Raw genomic sequence first — 23,883 nt, forward strand, 5'->3', positions numbered from 1 at the left:
GTGTGTGTGTGTGTGTGTGTGTGTATAAATATATATATAAACTGATAATTCAGTATTTCACCTCCCATCAGAGCAGGTAAACAGGAACAGATTGGACTGTGTGATATGTGAACATCTAAAACAATGGGGTCATCACAGGGGTAAAATAAGTGCGTTTCTGCCTTTAATGTTTCTAAGTTTACTAAGCCTCATCTTCGTCTGAATTTGCTGGCTCCTCTGGCTGGAACAAAGGATTGTGGGTCAGTTTATGGAGATCATCAGGGGTTATCTCTCTCATCCTCCCATCCATACCAAGCTGCATGGGCTGAATCAAATTGGTCCTGCAGGGAGGAATGATAAAAATGTAAATGCCTCTGATTTTCAGTCTTATCTACTTCTTCTTATAATTTTCAGTTATAATAGATTGATAAATAACCAAAAATGTAAATTTTCATGTATACAATAAATGAAATCTTCAGTGATATGTTTGATGCTACTGTACCTCTTACAAGGCTTTCTATTCTGAAAGACAGATAGAATGTACTGGATCAGCCCAAACTGACCAGTACATGTGTTGAGTGTGTCTGTGTGTTTTTGTTATTATCTGCTTTTATTGACCTTGACAGTTTGTCAAACATGTTGACCAGCTTCATAGCTTCATATTCTTTCTGCTCCTCTGTCATTCCCTCCATGGGATTGGGCTGCTCCTCTTCTACGACTCCTGTTATTGGGTTTATCCTGGAGACGGAGAGACAGAGACAGAAAATCAAAGGGACGGAAAACAAACATTATTTAGATTGAAGCAGCTTGTGCACAATTGATGGATCACTGATTATCTTTTACAGAATATGTAAAAATGTACTTGTCCAGTGTACTGATATTAGTGCCCCTTGTCCTTGCCTCTATAACACACTTTTGACCCACAATATTGAGGTCCTGTCTTGCTTAGGGCTGAACCCTGATGGTCTCCACTCTCAACCAAGCTGTGTATAGCTTTCAGTAGTTCTGTTTGCAAGGCTAGACTTAGGAGTCTTGTGTGCTGCCAATCGGGCAGCTGGCAAAGACGGAGGCCATGGTGTGCTGATTCTAAGCTGGAATCAGTGCCCCAGCTTAGTGCCTCTGTGTTCAAACAAGAGGGTCACTGAGGCCCAATTTAGTAGCTGGCTGATTAACAATGAAGACAACAAGTCCCATGATCCCACACTACTTCACACAATCATAACACTCCATCTTTTGTTATTGTTTTGATTGAGAGACCCTTTAGCAGCAGAAATTACATATTGTGTGTTTAAAGCTACACAATAAAATTTTTGGAAAAAGGTACAATGAAACACTATACATCAGACACTGAGATAAGGTAACACAGGGTTATGGTGGTACTGACTGGGCCTTGGCCTCTCTGTACTCTTCTGTCTCAGAGTCTTCATCTTCAGAGTAGATCCCAGAGTCTCTGCCCCCCCTTAGCAGTCCTCTGGCAGCCAGCAGGCCTGCAGCATTTCCATATCCAGTGTACTTAATGAATCTTGAAACTGGATAGAGAAAATATTACTGTTATTATGGCAGTAATTCAACACATCAAAAGACACCAAACACTATGTCAACAAAACCAATCCAATAATCCTTTGGTTGGAGCCGTAACCTAATCCAATCCAGATCTTTAAATCAGCCTTCATGAAGTGGTACTTCAAGATGAATTAGCCAAGATTTATAATGATGACAAATGTTTTGATCTAAGATACAGACACTGCCCATATCAAAATCAAATCTCTCAGTTTGTTAAGTAGAACCTCTTACAACCTCTTTTAGGTCACTAAATGATATCACATATTTGTCCAACCACAGCGAATTTTGACAGTGAAATGATGTGGACATTTCAATTGATCAATGGAGGTGGTCAATATCATGGTGACCTATGGACAATAACACAAAAATCTAGATGAGTTATTGACACGAATCAATACAGACATTTCCCTCACCACTTTCTTTGCAGAGAACAAAGAGGAATTCAGCAGCACAGTCCTTGACGTCAGTGTCAATGTGTGTCATCAGACGTACTAGTTTGTTCCTCAGAGCATTGCCAACCTCTGGCTTGTTCTTTACATCACGCAGTGGGGGCAACACCTACACATGCAATGACATGTAGATACTCATAGCCATGCACATCAAAAAACCAACACTCTTCAGTGCTCATTATTCATGTCTTCATCATCATTCATTTCTTCATTGCCGCATCCCAGTACTGACCTTTGACCTGAGGAACTTCCTGGTTTCTCTGTGAATGCGGGCACTCTCAGTCAACAAGTTCAGTGATGGGAGGAGGGTCTCCTTCAGCTTATGTCCCTGTGAGACAGACAAGCAAAATTTTAAAATCCACATACAACACTGAGAAATGTCTTTTAAGTATTGAATAATATTGGAGGAATCAGCAGATTTAGCATTTCACTCCTATAACATTGTCAGATTCACTTCTTCCTAACTCCACACCCCCAGATGTTTTACATTTTCAACTACAGCCCCAACTGACGCTGATTCCCCAACACCTGAAAACACACTTTGATGTGTGAAATCAGTCAAGTTCCCCTTTAAATCAAGCTAGCAATGCTACAATCTTAATAAATAATCTATTGTTATTTTAGCTGGTGTAGGTGAAGTTAGAAGGTACAGTAGAAACATAAATATTAGAAACATTAAATATTATGTAATTAAATATTAATACATTATGACAATGCAATCCAGCTAGCCATTTTATCCAGATTATCTAAAGCACTTAATTTTGAGGTCAACCTGTAAGACAGCACACCTAAAATGTTGCTAATATCCCTCATTGACATGGCTGTATTAATCTGTTGACCTGGGACCCTGGGGCAATAATTTTCCGTTGGGGCCCCTATTGACCCTACCATAAACTAACCTGTGTGTTGTGTACAAACCAGTACTCCTATATTAAACAATACTACCTGGCCCCATGTTTTCTGTGTATTAGTTAGTTTGTGGTAATACAATTAAACACAATTTTATTTAGGAATATGCACTATGTGAGCACAATATAAATTAAAACAATAAATGTTGTAGCCTCTTAATATCCACCCTTTTTTCCCCAAATGGAAAAGCTTATAAGAGAAGAACTGTAAGGCCAAAATGCATGTATTGGGCTTTATTTGAAAAGTAAGATCTACTAGTTTCTTGAGACATGCTTGTTTAACATGTGGCTAAAATACAACCAAAGTTATATCAATTCAAATATGGCTCAAAAAAGTGTTTTTGGTCCTCATCTAAAATGAGTCAAACTTGAATAACAAGAACTAGAACATGCTTTATGCCAGAACTATGCAAATCATCACATACCTTTTACATCTTGTCAACCACATCTGTGTAAAATTCCAGGCCTCTAGGCCTAACCTTAGGGGAGCGAGTTTTTGGAAAATATCTCCAAGTGGCAAAATTGTGCCAATTGCTTTTATTCATCACTGCGTGACGCTAAGCAATTAGTTTAAGCAGGTCGCTGGTGACCCAATGCATGTTAAGAGGTTAAATATGGATTTTGACACAAGATCCTTTTACGAGACAGGGCCACAAACTTAGATAATAAAACAGGACCAGCCTTTGTCGATAATGTACTAAAGTGGTGCAAATTCTTAAACAAATCTACAGCCAATCTAATTTCAAAAACCAAATAACATGCATGTTTGGTGCCTATAGGTGTCTGCAGCACTGCTAACAATCCAGCCTTGCTTGTTGCATATGAGAATGATGTGCGCACAACTAAAGTAAATATGATAGGTCAAAAGTGAAGCAAGAAGTTGGTCTGTAAACTGTGACTGTTTTTGTGATTGGACTAGTGTTTCTTCTGCCATCAGATTTTGTTGTGTTAATGTCACCATGTTTTCAGATCTACGCAATTAACTGATTGAGCTGATGACCAAAAGTACAAGAAAGAAGACTCAAGTTGTAATAAACCAGAATAATCCTTCAAGTACAATATAAATGTATTTTTTTACTTTCCACCACTGACTGTCAGCAACAATGTCCTTTGAGTCTTTCTACTAATGCACGTATTTTTTGTCATTCATTCATAAGTGCATTTTTTACGTGTGGATATTTTACAGAGCTGTAACTAGAAAGTTGTAGAAACCAGATGTCATCCAATTACTGTTTGACTGATGAATGAATAGTTTCCATGGCATTCTAACAATTAACATACAGCTCCACCTAGTGACAGATGATGCTAAAGATAGAAAATACACTAGTTTGTTTCCTTTTACCTTGATAGGTAAAAGATGATGTTAGAAACACCTCTTTGAACCAAGTACTATATAAATATTTTTATAGCACATTTAAAAATGTGATTCAAGTTATTATTCATACCTTTTTACTTGTTATCAGGTAATGAACACACATACACACAGAGCCTTGTCTCACCCTGTCAAGTCTTTTCTCCATGAATTCCAGCAACATGTTGACAGCATCCATATTGACCCCCATGTACTCGATGGAACCTTGTTGCACCTTGGGCATCAACAGTACATCCAAACAGGGCAGAGGAAGGTTACCTAGCAGGTTAACAGTATGGCTGGGAAAAAGAGGGGGACTGGTAAGAGGGACAGTCACTGAAGAGCAAGGTGTGTTACCCAGTGAAGTCAGTATTTAATGGAAAGACGAGTGTGACTGTACGAATCAAGTCATCACTGAAGAAATGGGTGTTGTCCTACCTGTGGAACTCCTCAGTCCTCTCGTCTCCCTCTGCATGGCTCATTAGACAGTGTCTCAGTATGGCCCCCAAATGTCTGTACTCTGCTGCCTCCTCCTTCACACACAGACATTAAACATATATTGTTAACATGTTCCCGTGAGAAACCTCATCACTGTAAATGTGTGGATTTACATTATGCATTCGTTTGTATCTTGTGTGTAACAGGCAGAAGAAACAGACTGATTCTGTTGTTGTGGCTAAAATTGAGCTTCTGACGTTGAAAGACATATCTTACAAAAAACATCTTCCAAAAGAAAGACTTCATATATGTTGTGTCTTATTGCTTAACAAGAGCGGAAAGTAACTAATGTACTCCTGTAACTGTAGTGGGGAAGTCTTTTCATTGACTTCACTTTTTAGTAGCTCGGCTAGCGGCATGGCTCTATGGATGGCAATGTCAGTCAGTCAGTTCTGTCCACCACTTTGGTCCAGACAGAAGTATCTCATGACTTTGGTGGTGCCTGGACTTTTCATCTAGTGGCACCTTGAGGTTGGATTCAAATGTTTCAACAACTGTTGTGTGGATCGGCAAACACTTTGGTACAGAAATTCATGATCTCATAAAGGATAATAATAAATAATACATTTAATTTGTAATGCACTTTTCATTTATAGTGAAACTCAAAGTGCTACTGTATTAATAACATAGAACACACAACATAAAAATATAAAGAAAATAGTAGTTCATGTAGGTAGGGAGGTACATGTCCATTGATGGATTTGTATGTGAGTAGCAGGACTTTGTAGTAAACAATGAAGGAGACAAGGAGCCAGTGCAATAACAACAGAATTGGTATTATATGTTTGTGTTTTCACGCTCTCATCAGTATCCTGACAGTGCTATTCTAAATGAACTGGAGCTTCTGGATGCTCCTGCCAGGGATCCCTGTGAAGAGTGCAATGCAGTAGTCCAGTCCTGAGGAGATAAAGGCATGGACAAGTTTCTCTGCATCTGACATGGTTAGAGAGGGGCGGAGTTTAGAGATGTTTTTGAGATGGTAGAAAGAGGTTTTGCATAAATGTCTTATATGGTCATCAAACGTCAGCTGAGGGTCAAACCTAACACCCAGATTAGTGACTGCGGAGGAAAAGGGGATGCCCTGGCCGTCAAAGGTGAGATGAGGTTTGGGGGATGACCGAATCTTGTGTGGAGTGCCAATAAGTGGAGCTTCAGTTTTGCTGCTGTTTCATTTGTGCTCATCCAGGCCTTTATCTCCTTGAGACAGGAGCTGAGGCCTGACATGGCTGCAGAAGGGCTTGGGGCAGTTTTTATGTACAGCTGGGTATCATCAGCATAGCAATGGAAAGACATCCCATGTTTGCTGATGACCCTCTGTCTGGGACAGAGGGTCGAAAACAGGTGAAGGCAGAGAGGAGACATCAGAGAGTGGATGTTGTTGACCTTGCCTCTTAAAAGTAAATGAAGCTGTTACATTGCTCTTCTGTAGCCTCAATTGGGGAAGATGATTGTGGCTTCAGGAGATGATTTATGGTGGAAAAAAAAGATGCTTAGGGTTGCCAGGATTGTTGGAAGGAGTATGGAAGTTTACATTTTGAGCAAGGCATTCAATAGAAGAAAGATCAAGCATTGGCAGGGGAGACAGGTTAAGCCCAGTTTATGATTACTAAACCACCACCACAGCCAGAGCTGCAAACTTTTTCCATGTAACTATGACCAGGAGGTCAGGCCTCATTAAACACAGTGTAGTCCCCCTGGTTTATGCCAGGTTTCAGTTAGGCACATGAAAACAAGCCCTTTGTCCAAGATGTGGTCATGTATGAGGAGGGATTTATCAGTGAGAGACTGTGTATAAAATAGTTCCATGGTGGCCAGAGACAGAGCTGAGGATGGAAGTCTCTGCAAACTCCGCAGTACACTGTGATCAACTCCATATTTTGCATCTTGCCTGGTATAGGTAGTCTCGCAATGTTTCCAACAATGACGCCCAAGTTTGTTTTGCTTCCACATTCCACATTGAAACCACAGCAAGAGCCTCTATGGATGTAATGAGGTCTGTTTCTTAAAATCCCAAACTCTTGGCAGAAAGTTAAAAACCCCTTGACGGATGTAATTAGGAAGCTACATAAACTCCATAGCTGCTTGGTGGTGTAGGACATCATAGTTAAAGCAGTTGCGTCGTTTAGGCAGAAAGGCAGTGTTGGTAACAGCCACAGTTACAGTAACACAGTGGAGATCATTACAGCAAACATGAGTGGAGCTCCAGTTGAAGAAAAACCCAAGTCCGTCAGTCTGTCAGTGACAGCGCAGCACTGGGTGATTTCCGTGCAGACAGAGAGTGCAGGGGAGCCGGACAGGGCTTTGTGGCAAACTGAGCCAGCAGGCTAGAGGAAGTTCTCCTCCGAAGAAAAGGGATCCATGCAGGAAGTCCACATTAAACACACAAGCAGTGAGGTTCACAGTCAATCGTCTATTTAGCAAAGAGGAGCGGAAGCCAGTATGTGCCAGTGTTCCCTTGTAATACAGAGTAGCCTCTTTCCCACTGCAAAATAAGCACCAAAACAAATCTTGTACTTTTGGTTGCCATGATGTATGCTAATGACTTTGGTGATCCCCTCACTTTTCATAAATTTCACATTCACAATTTCACAAACTAGGCTACTGCATTGGCTTGGCTGCTCTTTTTGTTAAGTGCTAATAGAGTGTTAGTAAATTTTATAATTATAAACTAAGATGGTAAACGCAGTTAGCATGATAACTTTAGCAGTGAGCTGAAAGCACCTCTGACCTGAGGACAATTAAGCCTCACACCCATTCATAAATCCAGAGTCAGAATGCCATTTACTGTGAATTGAACCTCAAAAAAACAAACAAAAAACATCCTGGCAAAGTCCATTCAAGACTCAAAAGATGCCCTGTGGTGGGGAGATTCAGTAGGTTAAACTTTATGCAATTGCCCTCACGCAGGATCAATTCTGCTCTTCTTTATTCCCTCATGAAACAGGACAGTTGTTTTCTACTCCACAAAATCCAAAAAAACAAGCTTGTCATGGTCCACGGCTTCTCAATTCCCTCAGATGGAAACTACCAGGACTTGAACATGAAAAATGACACATGGAAACATGTTGCATATTGAAAACAAACTGCTTCGTTGTACACTGGTCAACACAAACACACTTGCAAGATGTAAGTCTTCCTGAATCTGTATGTGGAATACACACTGAACATGCCATACAGACAGAAGAAATAACTAGTTACAGTACATTAGCCTGGATGTGTCAATCTGAGGAGTGCACATGATAAAATTACTACTTTTCAAGAAAATGTGATGCATGTTGATGCAGAAAAATGAGAGAGTGTTGCATCCTACTGAGTTAACACAATGATCGTGTCACACTTATACTTATTGTTGTTGTTATGATTGTTGTTCTTCTGTCCCCCCTCCCCCCTTCCCTCTCTCTTTCTCTCTCTCAACCCAACCGCTCAAAGCAGATGGCCGCCCACCAAGAGCCTGGTTCTGCTTGAGGTTTCTACCCGTTAAAGGGGAGTTTTCCCTTACCGCTGTCGCCAAGTGCTTGCTCATGGGGGAATTGTTGGGTCTCTGTAAATTAAAGAGTACGGTCTTGACCTGCTCTATGTGAAAAGTGCCTTGAGATGACTTTTGTTGTGATATGGCACTATATAAATAAAAATTGATTGAATTGATTGATTGATTGACATATGACTGGTGTGTGGACTTGGTTTAACATATAGTAGATTTTGTATTAACTATTATATCCATTAAATGCTGGAAAGTCCAGGGCTACTACAGTTTACAATCATTGGTATACTAATGGCAGCAACAACTCAGTAGGGTTTCAATGTTTGCATGGCTAATACCGTACAAAAATACTCATCTAAAATGTGCAATTATATTTAGTACCTCGTCAACCTTGCGCCTTGTTGTGTCAAATGTAACATTGAACAGTATTTTCAGTATTTCCATGGCTAGTTCTGTCTGCTGCCGGCTCAGAGGTGGGAGTTCTTCAGGTGGGACGCCCTCTGACCCTGCCCTGGCTGTCTCCAACGTATCTGGCCAACACAGACCCAGTGTGGCGTCCAACTGGTTCCCTAGAACATACACATGACAGGAAGTTATCATTTTATACACATATTTTATATATCTTATTTTAATTACTTATCATAGGCTATTGGACTTGAGAACATCCCACAAGAGTAGGTATTGTTAAAGGTGATGTGGTTACTTGGGAGACTAGTTATCCAGAGAGCTGAGGTTTGTTACCCAGGTCAGTGGTTTCACTGCTTACATAAGGAATCTGTTACCTAGCAGACTGATGCCGTGGAGCTCCTGAGCCAGCTGTGCCCTGATGTCCACTCTCAGGGCAGTCAGCAAAAAGGTGAGGCGCAAGTCAAAGAAACGGACCTGGACAAAGAGATCAGAGGCATGGAGTCTTACAGTATTCACTGTTTATCTGCTTTTTCCTCTTCAGAGTCAGGTTGGATATTAAACCTCAACATGTATGCGTGGGGCACCCTGGTAGGTGAATGAGCAAGGTGAAGGTGCATTCCATATACCACAACACCCACAGTTATTACAGACAACAATTGGTACATGTCATACCCCTCTCTCTCCCTTTGTTTCCTGTCTGTCTCCATACTATCAGCTTTCCATTAAAAGGCAAAAATGCCCAAAAAATGTAATAATTTTATCAATTAATTATTTTAAATGTAAATGTTAAATGAAAAAAAAAAAGTTTTTATGTAGAAAACATGTTTATGTTCTTCAAAGTAACAATGTATCATCATTGAGGTATTGGTAATTATTGGCACCAGTATTAAAACCTTTCAAATGATACTAAAAATATGTTTATAACAACTAATTGGCAATAGCAAAGAAACTTTGTAAGAAACATATGCTGCCCCAAATACATCCTCAACATAATGAGGAAACATTACATTTTGTTTAACAAAATAGTTCTGTAAACTGTTCACTGTCAACACAAAATGAAGTTTTGAAAGGCATTATAAAAAAAATTCATACTGAATGTATCTGCACAAGGTTTACTATCATCATTTTTCATTTGTTTTCCTACAATATTTGCTCATGTTTAGGCAAACCAAACACTTGGTTAAGGTTAGGCAAAGATGGTGGTCTTGGTTAGATTTTAAAAAGTTAACACTGACTTAAGGCATGAGATAGCTTATTTTGGCTTATTCAATATTTAAATCAAACCAAAATCATTCCATAACCTAAATCTAACAGAGTGCAGGATGCAAAACCCAATCTATATTTTCAAAGTACTTTCAAAAAGGCATTTACTTAAGCAGATTAGTAGTATATAAACAAACTTTGTAGGAGACAGGATTCCAGAGTGGTGAGACACTGAAGACACATAGAACACGTGCAGTACTAGAAGAGTGCACACCTCCGCCAGGTGTGTACAGTCAAGATGGTGGGCAAAGATAACAAAAACTGGAATTTATTCATCTCGTATTGTGCCGAACTTTGGTGGATCATAACATATCTGGTATGGAACTGATCTGCAGACGCTCTGGTTCAAGATGAGACCAAACTTTTCTATGGATGTCAGTTTTTGAGCCATGACCATGACCAATATGTGGCCTGCAACAGACTAGGTAAGCCTTATTTTTAGTCTAGCTGATTGCCAGAAATGCCTTTTGCTATGTCTTAATGCATATGACGCATAAAATGGTGAGGACTGCTGAAAAGATGAAAGTCTAAGATTTACGATAGAGTCATAAGGAATCTTATCAATATTTATTTGAATTCACAACACAAGGTACCGAAATTTGGCACAGATTGATCTAACATGGCGACAAGGCATGATTGGTTGTCCCTAGTGGAAACAAGATTCCAAACTGAGGCAGTTGTTGATCACTTGCAGCTCCTACCGGCCAGTTTAGAGGAGTGAGGAGTCAGCAGTCAGTGGCATTATAAAAGAGGTTTTTCATAAATTGTGAATCACCGCAACCATGATAGGTCCTTGAGCATACAGTCATAAATGTGCACAAAAAATACCAGGCTGATGGGTAGTATGTGAGATTAGCTGAGGACAGATACACACACACACACACACACACACACACACACACACACACACACACACACACGACCAAATGCATGATCCCTCCAGGCTTATGCCTGACGGAGATAAAAATGTATCACATCTTTTGGGAACACATTCATGGACATTTTAAAATCTCCAAATAACCTGACTGTGAGAGGAAATCCTGGAGAATCATGGGAAAACAAACTCACAAAATCATTTATCATCTTGAATCATAAATTGTGATCCTTCTTGCTTGCATGTTTGTGCCAGGTAAACTCACACTTCTCATTCGACTCTCACGTTGAAACATCTACCTCACTGGCCATCCTTACCTCATGGTTCCAGATGGAATCATGACACTGCTTCAGCCTCTCTGCCACGCCCTTTATCAGCTGCAGGTCTGCTGCTACCACCTGCCAGGTGACATCCATCCATCCAGAGATAAATGTAATAGATTAGCACCATGGAATCCTAACTGATGATTTGTCTGTATGAGTGGATGCAGGTGTGAAGGGAAACACAGCAGACTGACCTGTCCTGTCACATTGTGTAGCAGGATGTTACAGATGGACTTGAGTGCTTCAACAATCACTTCCTGGTCAGAGTTTTCTGAAGGAGGGGAGGCTTCCTTCACCACATCATTGGATACCTCTGCTGCCTCTCCTTCTTCTCCTCCCTCACCCTCTCCTGGGAGGAGACAGCAGGGAAAGGTCAGGCAGATAGGTACACATTCAGTCTATATTTAGGATTCTTCATGTGAAGAATGGAGGATGAAAGATATATAAACTGAGCTGATAATGTGCCAGCTGTTCCATGTCCTTTTCATCTCATTGGATTTTTAATAGTTCCACAGAACCAGTGTGCTGTCCAAGTCTTCTACACAAACCAGCAAGAACTGTGAGCATTACACATTACAGCAAAAAATTTAACATATTTTCAATTAGAATTAGCACCTATTTAGTAAAAAAATGTATTTGAAAACAATATAACGACATTTGTACTAAAAAGTACAAACATCCACTTCATATCTACTTGATTTGACTAATATGGACAGCTGAAGCCTCATATAAGCCTCAGATAAACTTCTGAATACATTTTTGCACAAAATGAGGACTGTGGATTCTATCCTCCATCATTTGGAAGCAGAGGGATCTTTTAATGGTCAGGATGAACAGGAGGAATGATTCCAGCAAGATAAACCTGTTTCAATGCTCATATGAGCAGACTGTTGTTTTAAGAAAGACTTAAAAAAAAATTGTGAAACACTATTCATGAAAGTCTGGAGTTTCCATGCTTCAAGGGAAAGATAATGTAGGGTGTGAAACAAAATGGAAAAAAAGCATTTGGGGAGAATTTTGGAGGACACAGCAAAACAGGAGCGGCACCAAAAACCTGGAAGAGTTGGCAGGAATTACCTTGGCCCTCCACCTGCTGGTTGTGGGCGGCGCTACTGGCCACGGCGATGCCGGCGTATCGGGCAAGAGTAGACATGGCAGAGCGGCTGATGAAGGGGTCCAGGCAGTTTTTGTCTCTGGACAGAATTCGAACCGTTTCTAGACAGGCCAGCTGACAGGAAGGCTGCAGCTCCCTGTTCAGGAGAGCGAGCACCAACTCCCCCAGACGCTGCATCACACAACAATACATCACAGAACAGCTACAGGTTTAGGTCTGAACTGTACTTCTTACTAACTTACTGACTAGAATTAGCACTCCAGCGTCACACTTCTGCCAGTAATGTGGGGGTGTTTTCTATCATCATATATTCTATTATCAATTCATCTGGTGGTTATTTCAATTGTTTGGTCTATAAAGTGACAGAAAACAGTAATCAATGCCATTTATTTCCAAGAACTCAAGGTGATGTGGGCAAAATCCTTAAACTGGAGAAGCTGGAACCAGGAAAATGTTTTATTGCATGAAAAATGACTCAAATGATTAATAGATAATAGTAACTGTAATCTGCAGTTTAATTTTCTGACAATTGACTAATTGTTTCTGCCCTAAAGTTTTCAATCGGCTGTCTGTACCTGCTGGTGTACTTTGTGGTGTCATTTTAGAAGATAATGATTCACAAATTAACCAGATCTTAATTTATATGTTTTACCAAAGTTATAGTAATCTACTGGTTCATTTTAATTAGTGGTAAATTTGACTGTATATTATTTGCTAACATATTGTCATGACTATAAGAAAGGGAGCAGGAGTTTTATATATTTACATCATTATATAAACTGACAGCTTAATAATTAAAACAGTTATTGCTCTGAAACTGTTTAAGAGCCCTCCTGTCACTCACTGCGGGAGCCTCTGAACTGGATTTAAGCTGCTGCATGTCTCACTACTTTACATATATCCAGTATGTGATACGGCAAAGGTGCTCTTTGAGAGGAAACGGTGAGATGTCACTGAGTACTTGTAAATTCAGTCATGAGCCTGTCAGTCAAGGGAAAATAAAAATATTTTCAAAGTCACTTCTGTTATGCGGCTTCAGGTACTGACCGCATGCAGGCAGCTAAAACTGGCACTGATACATGCTAAGCTGTCTTGCATAATATCTTCCTATAGTGTGTGTGCATGTGTATGGTCAGTGTGTGCGTGTGTGGGTTGGATAATGAAGGCGCACAATAACAGATAAGCTGCACCTGAACTAAACTCAACCCTGAACTAATCTACCTTTCTTTTTGTGCCTCTGGACTCCGGTGCCATTTTCATCCTATGTTGTCTGGGTAACCTAAACCAAATATAAACAAGAACTTAACAAGACCACTATGTCATTTACTGTGCGAAGGACGAGGACCAGACAACTTGGTCCTCATCCTTGAAGCTTTTTCTCTTGTATAACCAGAACATACTGTTTGAAAACACTTCAGACAATTGTAAAGTTGTAAAATGAAGAAATGATGGATTATTAGATACCTTCATGCGATGAGTTTTTTTTTTGTTTGTTTGTTTTTTTCTTGTTTGTTTGTTTTCTGTTGGGGTTTTTGTCACCGGTGAATTGTAGAACCATTTTGTACTGGGTTTTTTTCAGTTTTTTTTCTTTTTAAACAATTTTTTATGGACGTGCACATATGAAAATGGTAAATAAAATGGTTACCTCTCTAATACCTTAGCTAAACTCTTGCCTTAACTTAAAACCACAACAGAGAACACCAAACCCTGTCATGAATAAACCCTGATCACCGGAAGTAGCATAGATCTATTTAGAGGTTTTGTCCTAATGTCTGCCATATCCTGCACAATCAAACATTTTAAACTGATCATTCTGTAGGTATCTTATTCAATCTGGCTTCCATTTAGCTGAGCAGAACATTAAGTGAGATCTTAATGTTTGGTACTTTCTTACTATTCAAAAATCCTAACAAATCATGTTTTAGCAGAAATAGGACAGTGTGATATAAAATATTTATGTCTATGGCCTGAACTGAGATTATCTTGAATCTTTGGTATATTAAAGATAAGATGAAGATGATAACTCCAAAATGGCCTTTACAATATGTATCAAATACTACTCCAAAAAGACTGAATCTACCTTTTTGTTTCTCCCAGTGTTCTTTGACTTGTACTTCCTGTTTTATTTGGATATTCAACTCGTCTTTTTTCAGGTCCTTTGCTTCCTGCCCTCATGTGTCTCCCTCCTGTATGATTACCTGCCCTGTCCTAATGTGTTGCACCTGTGTCTCATTGTCTCCCCTCCTCTAGAGTATATAGTCTCAGTGTTCCCTCCCTTCTGTGCCAGTTCGTCTCATTCCTTGTAACAGCCTTTTTTTTTTTTCCTTGTGTGGATTCTTTAAGCCCTATAGTTCCTAGACCTGTTTTTGCCTTTTTACCTAGCCTTTTGCCTGCCGATTTGGACACTGTTGCCTTACTATTAGATCACCTGACCGACCTCATTCTTATTAAAAGGACTGAATTTTTTAACTGAATCTGAGTCTGCGTTTTGAGTCCAAGCCTGTGGTTAGCTCTGACACACAGTAGGTGACTATAATAACAAGTGTCCTCTTCTGCAAATCTGAGATACTGTGGGAAACATGTAAAAAAAAATAATGTGGATTTGAAACAATGTAATCTGTGAATGTATGCATATGGTTAAACAGTTACAGATGTGTTAAATGTGTTGGATACTTTATCATTTACAACCAGAATGACTTTTCAATACAGTATTCTAAATGTTCTCACCTACAAGCCATTCACCTTAACCAGCTCAGAGATAGATCATTATAATCTATAATTCAACAGAGTATAAATGAATCATCTATGACAACTTTTTAAAGTAAGAGTTAAACTTATTTTCAAAGGCTCCATTAGTGATCATTTTTGTCGAAACTCAAATTTAACTCTACTCAGAGGTAGATTACACCATCTCATCCATGTTTCATTTTTAATTAAAGGACCATTTTGCTCTTTATACTAATTTATTCTTTATTTTGAGCTCCACTAGCTTCCACAAATTGATTGCTAGTGTTGCCACAAAATGGTTTTACCTGATTTGTTGATTTGTAATTTTTTCGACTCTCTGAGCTGATTGAGAGGAAAACAAACTGACTTTATGTCTACATCTACTGGCAGAAACCCACAGTTTATCCTGGATTTAGTCTGTAAATATTATTAGGAAGTCATGGTGCCTGGCTGCTGTTGCAAAGAGTTGCAGCACCTAACTCCCACAAACCAATCTGTTTAACATCTATTCAAAAGTAGTGATAAACACACCATCATCACAGCTCTTACTCAAGTCCCACTAGTCTGCCCTAGAGGTTGTTCTAATAATTACACAACACAAAATGAACATTTTGGGCAGAATGAACAACATGCCAACAATTTAGCTATTCTTACAGCTTTTACAATATGTCGGTCTGAAACTGTGAAGGGTGGTGCAGGGGAAAAGGTCACAAGGTCATTCAAATTAAAATGGTTCATCACTCCCTCTTTAGATCTCTCTAGATCTCTATGAACTGAAACAGAGCTGTGGCCACATACATCGTCATTTCCTGCATGACTGTGACCCATTTAACTGCACCACACCCACCTTCTATTCATGATCTCCATCTCTTTCTCTTTCTGTACCTATTTATCTCTTCTTTCACAACAACCATCAGGGGAGTTGGATGAGACTGTGTTTCCACCCAGACTCTGTTTTCCTGTATCAGTCCCTGGAGTCTGACTCCTCTGTGTCCTTCTTCCATATAGCTTCACTGGGTTGATAATTACAGTATTAGAAGACCAAGGTAAACATCATTTGTTGACAAAGGGTTCAATTGAACTTACTTACATTTTTAATATACTGTCACTATGTCTGTCTTTTATCTTTACTCAATCCTCAAGCTGAACTGAATCATCAGTGACATAAACTGCATCAGTAGGATTTAGCCTTGGAGCTCGCCTCACCAGTGACTCAAGGAACTCAACTTCCTTGATCAGAAAGTAGCAAATTAGCAAATCGGCTAACTATAAACCTCCACAATGAGGTCCATTTACACCCATTAAAGATCCCCTCCACACATGTTTTATGACATATAGAAATATTCTGTTTGAAAAATAAATTGTGTTTGACATAGTTTTTCCACAAAAAAAGTTAATTACCTTGTTCAAAATTCTTTAAATTATATCATCTCCTTCTTCTTCATTGAAAAATCCAGAATCTATGATTATGTAAATATTTTTAATTTCAGAAGCTTCACTGTTGGACACAAGATGTTTTCTTATTAACTGTAAAGTTCACTCTCAGTGTTTGTGCACTGGAGGCTTCAAGTTTCCACATCACTCTTTAGTAAGTTGCATACTGGACAATGAACTAACTAGCTATGATGTCACAAATCACACATATATCTACATGCCTTTAACTCAGATTTAAGTTGAGCATAGAGAAACTTTCCTCCTTTAGCAAATGTATGTGAAAACAAGCTCTGCGCATACATCATTCTGCACAGTGAAGACTGTGATCCATATGAAATAACAAGGAAAAAAATTGACTGGAGGGGGACTTTAATGAATCCCTATCATCAGGGTGCCTTTCACCATCTACTTTCTGGTTGTGGTGAACTGAAGCCAAAAATTTGGAACATAGATTCTGTCATATAGAAGATAAACTGTGGGCACTGTTTTACTAAGGGAGAGGTGTAACATGTTGTTACTGTCATACCTTTTGTAGCTGCCCTTCCTAAAGCAGCGGGCATGCACAGACACACACACACACACACACACACACACACACACACACAGATGACACAGAGGAGGTGAGAGAGTGTTAGAAAAGGCTAGTGTCAATTTCCGTGTGTTCTTTTACTGGTGACTTCTGTGTTGCTGCAGGGTAGAGTTGCAAATTAAATACATTTTCCTTACATGTTCTGATTTCTACAGATAAATGTGAGCTTCAAAATGTGACATGTGCTCTTGCAAATATTCTTTATTAAATTGAATACAAATAAAAATAAGGGAAATTACTAAAGGTACAATTCTTTTCTTTGACAAACAGAAAATGTACAGGAGTCAGTGTTGTTAGGAATACCTCTCTGTCCTGCTCTTCTCCCTTGCTGAATGTAAAGCACTGGTTCATCTGTGGGAAGGAAAAGCAAAAGGTACAAAGGTAGGTGTGAGGTAAAGAAGAAGAGCCAAATAAGGGAGAGGCAGAAAAACAGTGCAGACGAGGAAATGCGGGAGAAAACATTATACAGAAAATTTTTAAGGTGTGACAACAAAAGCAAGAGAGCATAGAACAAATGTGTCATCACAAACAAGTGATCCAGAGACAGTTAGTTACAATCAGAAAAGCGACAATGAGTTTTCTTTTTTCTTTTTTCAGAAGCAGACATGGAAGTAGTATGATGTTGTTGTAGTGCCAACAACAGGTCAGGGTGGATGATTGACTGCACAAAACACACCCTCTGTTCTACCAACAGCCAGTGTTATTTCCTTTTAACCATGCTGTGTAAATCTACATTAACTGATTTGGCCATGTGGGGGCAGTGGGTAAAAAAACAATGACATTGTATCCCCTGATAGCGTTGTTATGGCCAATGTGTTAGCAAACCATTGCCCATTTACACATCCAGCAAACACAGAGCTACATTATCATTCATTACCAATTGTGTTTGTGTCCACCTGATAAAGATTCACTCTCCTTTTAGCTCTGTTTTTCACCAACTCAAAGTGTTTGTTTGCTAAAAGGTTAGCCAGTAAAGACAACTTGCCTCATTGGATTACAGGAATACTTACATAAGAACAAAGAAGATTTGCAACAGATACTGAAAACTATTGATTAGTGCAGCTTTAAAGACAGGTTCACAATTTTTCAAGTCTGTCCTAAAACAACAGTCAGGTCACCAAATGAACACTGAAATAATCATTCCTCCTGTCCATGCTGAATATTAGAGGATCCCTTCAGAATGCACTTACTATGTAAGTTCATAATGCACTTACAATACAAACTTGCCAAAGTACCTCTTTTTGTTACTATACTTCCACCACAGCTCAACAGGGAAATACTGTCTGAGGAAACACAAAGAGGGAATTTGATGCTGAAAAGACTGTAAATGTGTCAGATATCCACTTGATATGACTAACTCAGACTGCTGAAGCCTCATATAAGCTTCACATCAACTCCACAAAAATTATTGTGTGGACACACTGTGGATTTTGGCCTCCATCACTTACATTGAAAGCACATTTGGACACCTGACTGTTGTTTTAAGACAGACTTGAAAAATTGTGAACCAATCCTTTAAACAGATCACATTTTTTGAAGTGGGTTTGTATGAGGTATTTATCCATAGTCAATGTATTACCTGCAGTAGACATTTTCTCAATCTAAGAACTTCCGTATTCCTATGCATGCCACGTACTGTATTACACCACAACAGCACTTTCTGACCCAAACAGCTGATCTGCGGTGTAATACAGTGCACGGCATGCATAGGTATACAGAAGTTCTACAGTTGAGAACATGTAGTGCCAAAGGAAAGGACTATCTGATGGAAAGGTAAAGCAGTGAAAATATTCTAAATATAGTGTATACTTAATCTGATATTGATTTTTTTTTTAGGTGGGCCTTCATTTAGGTGGCTAAAATACATTTTGCTGCTGTCCCTGTACTTCTTCCTGCTTCTCCAAACTGGGAGGAGCGGTTGCAGACCACCATCTACTGTGGGTAAAACAATGACTATGGATAAGTACCTCATACAACCCCACTTTAAAAAATGCGGACTATCCCTTTAACAATATACATGTTAGTGCATTCACTCAGTGTGTTCCTTCTGATGTTAGGAAGGTTTTTGAACACTTATTAAAGTGGTTTGAAGCATTTATGTCATCACTTTCTTCTGAGTGCATGTAATGCACAGCAGGCTGAATAAACCAGAGCAGGCTAACAGCAGAGTAAAACTGAAGAAGGTATATAACAGAGACTATGCAGCTTACATGTCCTGCAACACTAAGCTCCTCATCTCTGAGAGCTCGTTAGTACAGTGGGATTTGACTGGGCTGTAGGAAACTCTATTTGTGTATCAGAGAATCTAATCCTATTGCCTTCAAGATCAACTCCCACACAACATAAGTGACTTTGGCTGAGAGAACCATATAGCACTTCTCACCTGGGGTTGGCAGACAGTGTGTCGCAAGGCTAAATAAATAAGGCACACCCACTTTGAAATTAGGACTTCACTAGAAAGAGATACAGAGTATTTGTCCGCAAGATGTGTGAATTGAGCATCTGCAGTTATGACCCTCCACAACAATTGATTGAAGTATTATATTAGCTTTGTATAAGAATTCTTGTTGAATCAATACAAACAATGACATTGCTGAAAAAAGTGAAAGGTCCCACACAGCACTGTAATAAGTGATTCAGAGAGCTTCAAATTATATTGCTGTATAGCTTATGGTGGGGTGAAGTTAGAGGTTGAGCTTTGTAGAACTTGTATAAATTCAGCAATTTGAATTGATTCACTTTTTTTGGATTTATTGTTTATCACTTCACTATCTGTGGTTTGGCATTTTGTTCCTGAATGCAGCAATGAAGTATGCAGAATATGCTAGAACTCTCATTTCAGTGTCTTGTTCATAGCAACAGTCAATGAATCTTATGGGTAGTGTAGTATTTAGAGCCTCTCACAAAAAACAAACAAAAAAACTTAATTTCTGATTGCCATACAATGAGTCAAGGTAACTTCATCTGAACAGTGGCCACCGTATCCATAAGTGGCATGTACAGGTAATGTATTAATGGTTAATGCTCAAAGCTGCTATGATCAGCGGCAGGTAGCAGTTTTCAGCAAAAAGCTCTGGTAAACCAAATACCTGTCACGCACCAGCATCAAGTAAGCAACTAGCTGGTGTACATAGTGGAGCATTTAGCTTCTAAAGAGCCAGATCTTTTTCTCTGGAACTGGTGGAGACCAAAACAGAGTTAAAAGGAAAGTGAATATTGGACTTGCATTTATCAGGTGGACACAAACATGACTTCATGTCTTTTTAGACATGAAGTGTCTGCTGGAAGTGCAAATACATTTACTGAACAACTTTATAAAGTATGCAGCCTTCATAGGACACACCAACATATAGCCATTACAAAATTATTAGCCATTGATCAACAGATGGCAGCAATATGACAAACACAGAGCAGTCAATAGCAAAGATGCCTTGTAGGCTTGTAGGCTATCGCCACTTTCTATTACATATTTTCATTGTTGTAACTATCACAGAAGCAGTAGGCCTTAAAGCATTAAAGAAAAATAGAATATGACAACGAGGTCAAGTCAATATTTTACTATGTTTATGAAAAGCATGAATGCGTGTACATTTAGGATTAATGCTGAATGAAATATTTCAATTTAAATAAACTTTTCTTTCCCCAAGTCTTTTCTAGAGGATCCTCCTGCTTGGTGGGGAAAGAGATAGTTAAGTAGCCGAGCTGTTGGATGGAGTGTGTTTCTAATTCAATTGTTGAGTAAATGTAACAGCCTTTTATAGTTGGAGTCAAAACTCAAAGCACCAAGCTAGACAACAATAGTGCAAGTGTGAAAGCAGAAGCCCTCAGCGCCTGTAGCGCCAACCAGGTAAATTATAACCAGCTACAACTCATAATAATTTTAGGAGATGATGATATGTCAATGTTGTGCTTGCAGTTTGTTTTGCTGCCCCCAAGTGGCCAAAAAAAAAATATAACTGCAGCTTTAAAACTGGTTCTGTTGGATAGAAATTAAAAACCTTAAAGATCCCTTCCAGACATGTTTTAAGATGTATATAAAATAGCGTACTCTACTTTGAATAATGATTTGTGTCGGTTATGGTTTTTCCACAAAAAAAGTTAAATTATCTTACTTTTCATTTCAGAAGTTTAACTGCTGGACACAAGATGTCCCCTACTTCAGTGTAAAGTCCAATCTCAGTGTATGTGCACTGGAGGCTACAAGTTTCCACATCACACTTGAATAAGTTGCATATTGGATCATGATTGGCTGGAAAATTGGATTTTCAATCAAGTGGGTAGCTCCGGGTCTGAAAAGGCAAGCCAATGCGGGAAGTGACTTAGGCCTGCATTTTCTCTAATGGCCAGCAGGGGACGACTCCACTGGCTCCAGAAAGAAGTCCAATTGTATGGAAGTCTTTGAGAAAATGACCCTACTTCTCACTTGATTTATTACCTTAGTAAAAAGTTTCCTAATGAATTTATGGTCTCAATTGCTAGTTTCAAGTCTTCTTCAATAGAGCATTCACTTTGTAAATTATGGCCCCATTTAGTAAAACAGATGATAAAGCAGGATATGCTTTAGGGCGTGGCATGTGATTGATGCACAACGTAGCCAAGTCGCTACCACTGCGACAATGTTAATTAGGTGACATAATCATGGCGTAACCCCAGATTCAGAGTATAGGCGTATAAAAACATTATGTAGCCTAAAATGGTCGCAGGTTACCTAAAAACGTATTATTGGGAATCGCAAGAAAGTTTCAGAGTGACAGAGACACAGTGTGCCTGTAACCATAGTAACCTACTCTCACTCGTGCCTGCGTGCACACTGCATGAGAGGAGAGGGAGAGACACTGTGCTGCTACCAGTAAGTGTGTGAAAAGTATCAATTGCATGAGTCTCATGGTCAATGCATGAGAGTTGGCAGCCCTGCATTTTGGTCGCCTAAAAAAGTCTTGTTCAGTGTTTGGTTGTACTTAAAGAGCCTCTAAGGAGTCAGATGTTCAGTTTTTCCGGTAAGTACATTTTGTTTTAATGGTTTTAAGCCTGTTTTTCGCTAGCAAAAATTAGCATTAGCGTTATCACAGTTGACCATATGCTGTGTCTCAAGTCGCATACTTCTGTACTTACACTTAACATTTTGAGTGCATAAGTGCGTTCACAATGAGAAGTATGGAAAAATGCAGTGCACTGTGAGTACCCTGATGGTGCACTCAAAACAGTTAAAAAGTTGAGTGTGGAACTGTACTTCTCGCCCTCAATGGTCACCATCTTGGCAACGTAGCGGAAGGGGAGGGACCAATTTTCAAACTGGAAATGGCGGCCGGGTACGTTGTAACTACGGTGAACATTGCCACATTATACAAATGTAAGTTATACATTTGTTTTTTAGCACTAAGCACCACTATACTGTTGTCAGATACAAGCCATCAGTATGTTTTTTTGGTTAATTTAGCAGTCTATATTGATTTGGTAGTGCAAACGATAACGTGAATGCTAACACTAGCTAATGCTAATTTGTGATCGTCATTTCCGGTAAGTGCACATCAGCTGTGTTTGATTTGAGACAACACTACCCTGTCAAATTTCGCGCACTACACCAGTGAGTACATAGTGTACACAGTGTACTACATGAAAGTGTACTAACAGAAGTATGTGATTTGAGACACAGCTAGAGACTGTAAATGCACTGTTCCAACCAAGCTAGCAGCTAGCGCTAGGGTCAGTTCCACCCTCTTGTCCAAATATGGTCACTTTTGGCTCCAAAAATCCAAGATGGCGACAGTCAAAATACTGAACTCAAGGGTTCAAAACAGACATCCACAAACCAAAGGGTGACGTCCTGGTGGCTATGTCCATTATTTTTTTACAGTCTATGTTTTCAATGAGCACAGAGAAACTTTCCACTTTCAGCAGATGAATGTGAAAACAAACTCTGCACATACATCATTCTGCACAGAGAAGCTCAAACTTCCAACTGCAGGAAGAAGAAAAAAAATTTTTTTTGATTGGAGGGGGACTTTTAAAATTTCTCATGTAAATAATCCAGTGGAAATCCATGGATAATTTGCGTCACATGGACTACGACTATGTTACAATATATTTTTAGCTTATTTATAGGCCAACAAATACTTTTGACTAAAGGTGACATGATAGTGATGTTGATAATACTGGAATGTGGAGAAATCTACAGTGTGCCAAACATCCCCGGTCTCCCCTAATAAGGATAACGCAAGCATCATCTTCTTAATTGAAAGGGTGTTTGTAGATGACCTAAAGCTTGAATAGAAGCGGTTTAAATGCTAAAGCAATACAACATTTACCGAACATAGCTGCCTAATAATTGTGTATGATGAACTTCATATTTTAATATAGAGGGTGCGTCTATCAGCTGATGTTTACCTCTTTGTTGTAGCTCTGTAGAGCCGTCAAAGCAGAGTCTTGCTCTCCCGTCTCAATTTGCTCTATGATGTCATTTAAATCCATTTTCATCGCCATTGAGATAGCTGCAGCTCCCTCCTAAATTCACCGTCAGGGCAGGACTGTGTGTGTGTGTTTGACACTCAGACTAAATGCACACGCTATGGTCGGTCACCACCCACAGATGACTGCATGATGTCTGAATCCCTACCAGCCGGTGAAAAGCGATTAACGGAGAGGATTTGTGCAAGCCAAATGCTGCGTTTACGTGCCCTGGGGAAAGACGGGGAAAACGAGCTTCCCGATTTTTTTCTATTAGGCTATTGGTTGGAACTGAAGTTAATCTCAGATTTCAGGGTAATAATTTTGATACAATAATAATAGTAACAACATCAACAACAACAACAACAACAACAACAACAACAATAATAATAATAATCATGTAAAGGAGGAAAACAAATGAAAAAAATCCCCTTGAGACGTAATTTTATATATATATAATACTCTGCTTCGAATAATA

General features: G+C 39.2%; 1 protein-coding gene across 3 annotated transcripts; it reads right to left on the bottom strand.

The window, feature by feature from the left end:
- Nucleotides 1–141: 141 nt before the first annotated feature.
- On the bottom strand, nt 142–23,591 carry ric8a (RIC8 guanine nucleotide exchange factor A). 3 transcript variants are annotated; one of them, XM_042412971.1, is made up of 14 exons: nt 23,346–23,591; nt 17,265–17,312; nt 12,175–12,382; nt 11,292–11,446; nt 11,092–11,172; nt 9,012–9,111; nt 8,611–8,798; nt 4,689–4,783; nt 4,399–4,549; nt 2,224–2,319; nt 1,956–2,100; nt 1,364–1,508; nt 598–717; nt 142–320 (listed from the first exon to the last, which is right to left on the bottom strand). In XM_042412971.1, the coding sequence occupies exons 1-14, from the start codon at nt 23,439–23,441 to the stop codon at nt 182–184; spliced, it is 1,767 nt and encodes a 588-aa protein (XP_042268905.1). In that variant the 5' UTR covers nt 23,442–23,591; the 3' UTR covers nt 142–181. The 3 variants fall into 3 exon arrangements, with proteins under 3 accessions (XP_042268905.1, XP_042268903.1, XP_042268906.1); XM_042412969.1 differs by lacking the exons at nt 17,265–17,312; nt 23,346–23,591 and adding exons at nt 13,433–13,490; nt 15,824–16,011; XM_042412972.1 differs by lacking the exons at nt 17,265–17,312; nt 23,346–23,591 and adding an exon at nt 14,292–14,432.
- Nucleotides 23,592–23,883: the final 292 nt, after the last annotated feature.

The sequence above is a fragment of the Thunnus maccoyii genome, chromosome 5, assembly GCF_910596095.1.
Source record: "Thunnus maccoyii chromosome 5, fThuMac1.1, whole genome shotgun sequence".
In the NCBI taxonomy this organism is placed as follows: Eukaryota; Metazoa; Chordata; class Actinopteri; order Scombriformes; family Scombridae; genus Thunnus; species Thunnus maccoyii.

Coding starts and splice junctions, on each gene's coding strand:
- ric8a (XM_042412969.1), bottom strand. CDS start 15,942: ATGGAAGAAGGACACAGAGGAGTCAGACTCCAGGGACTGATACAGGAA. Junction 8,799..9,011: donor CCACGGCATCAGTCTGCTAG/GTAACAGATTCC, acceptor TGTATGTTCTAG/GGAACCAGTTGGACGCCACA. Junction 718..1,363: donor TACAGAGAGGCCAAGGCCCA/GTCAGTACCACC, acceptor CTCCGTCTCCAG/GATAAACCCAATAACAGGAG.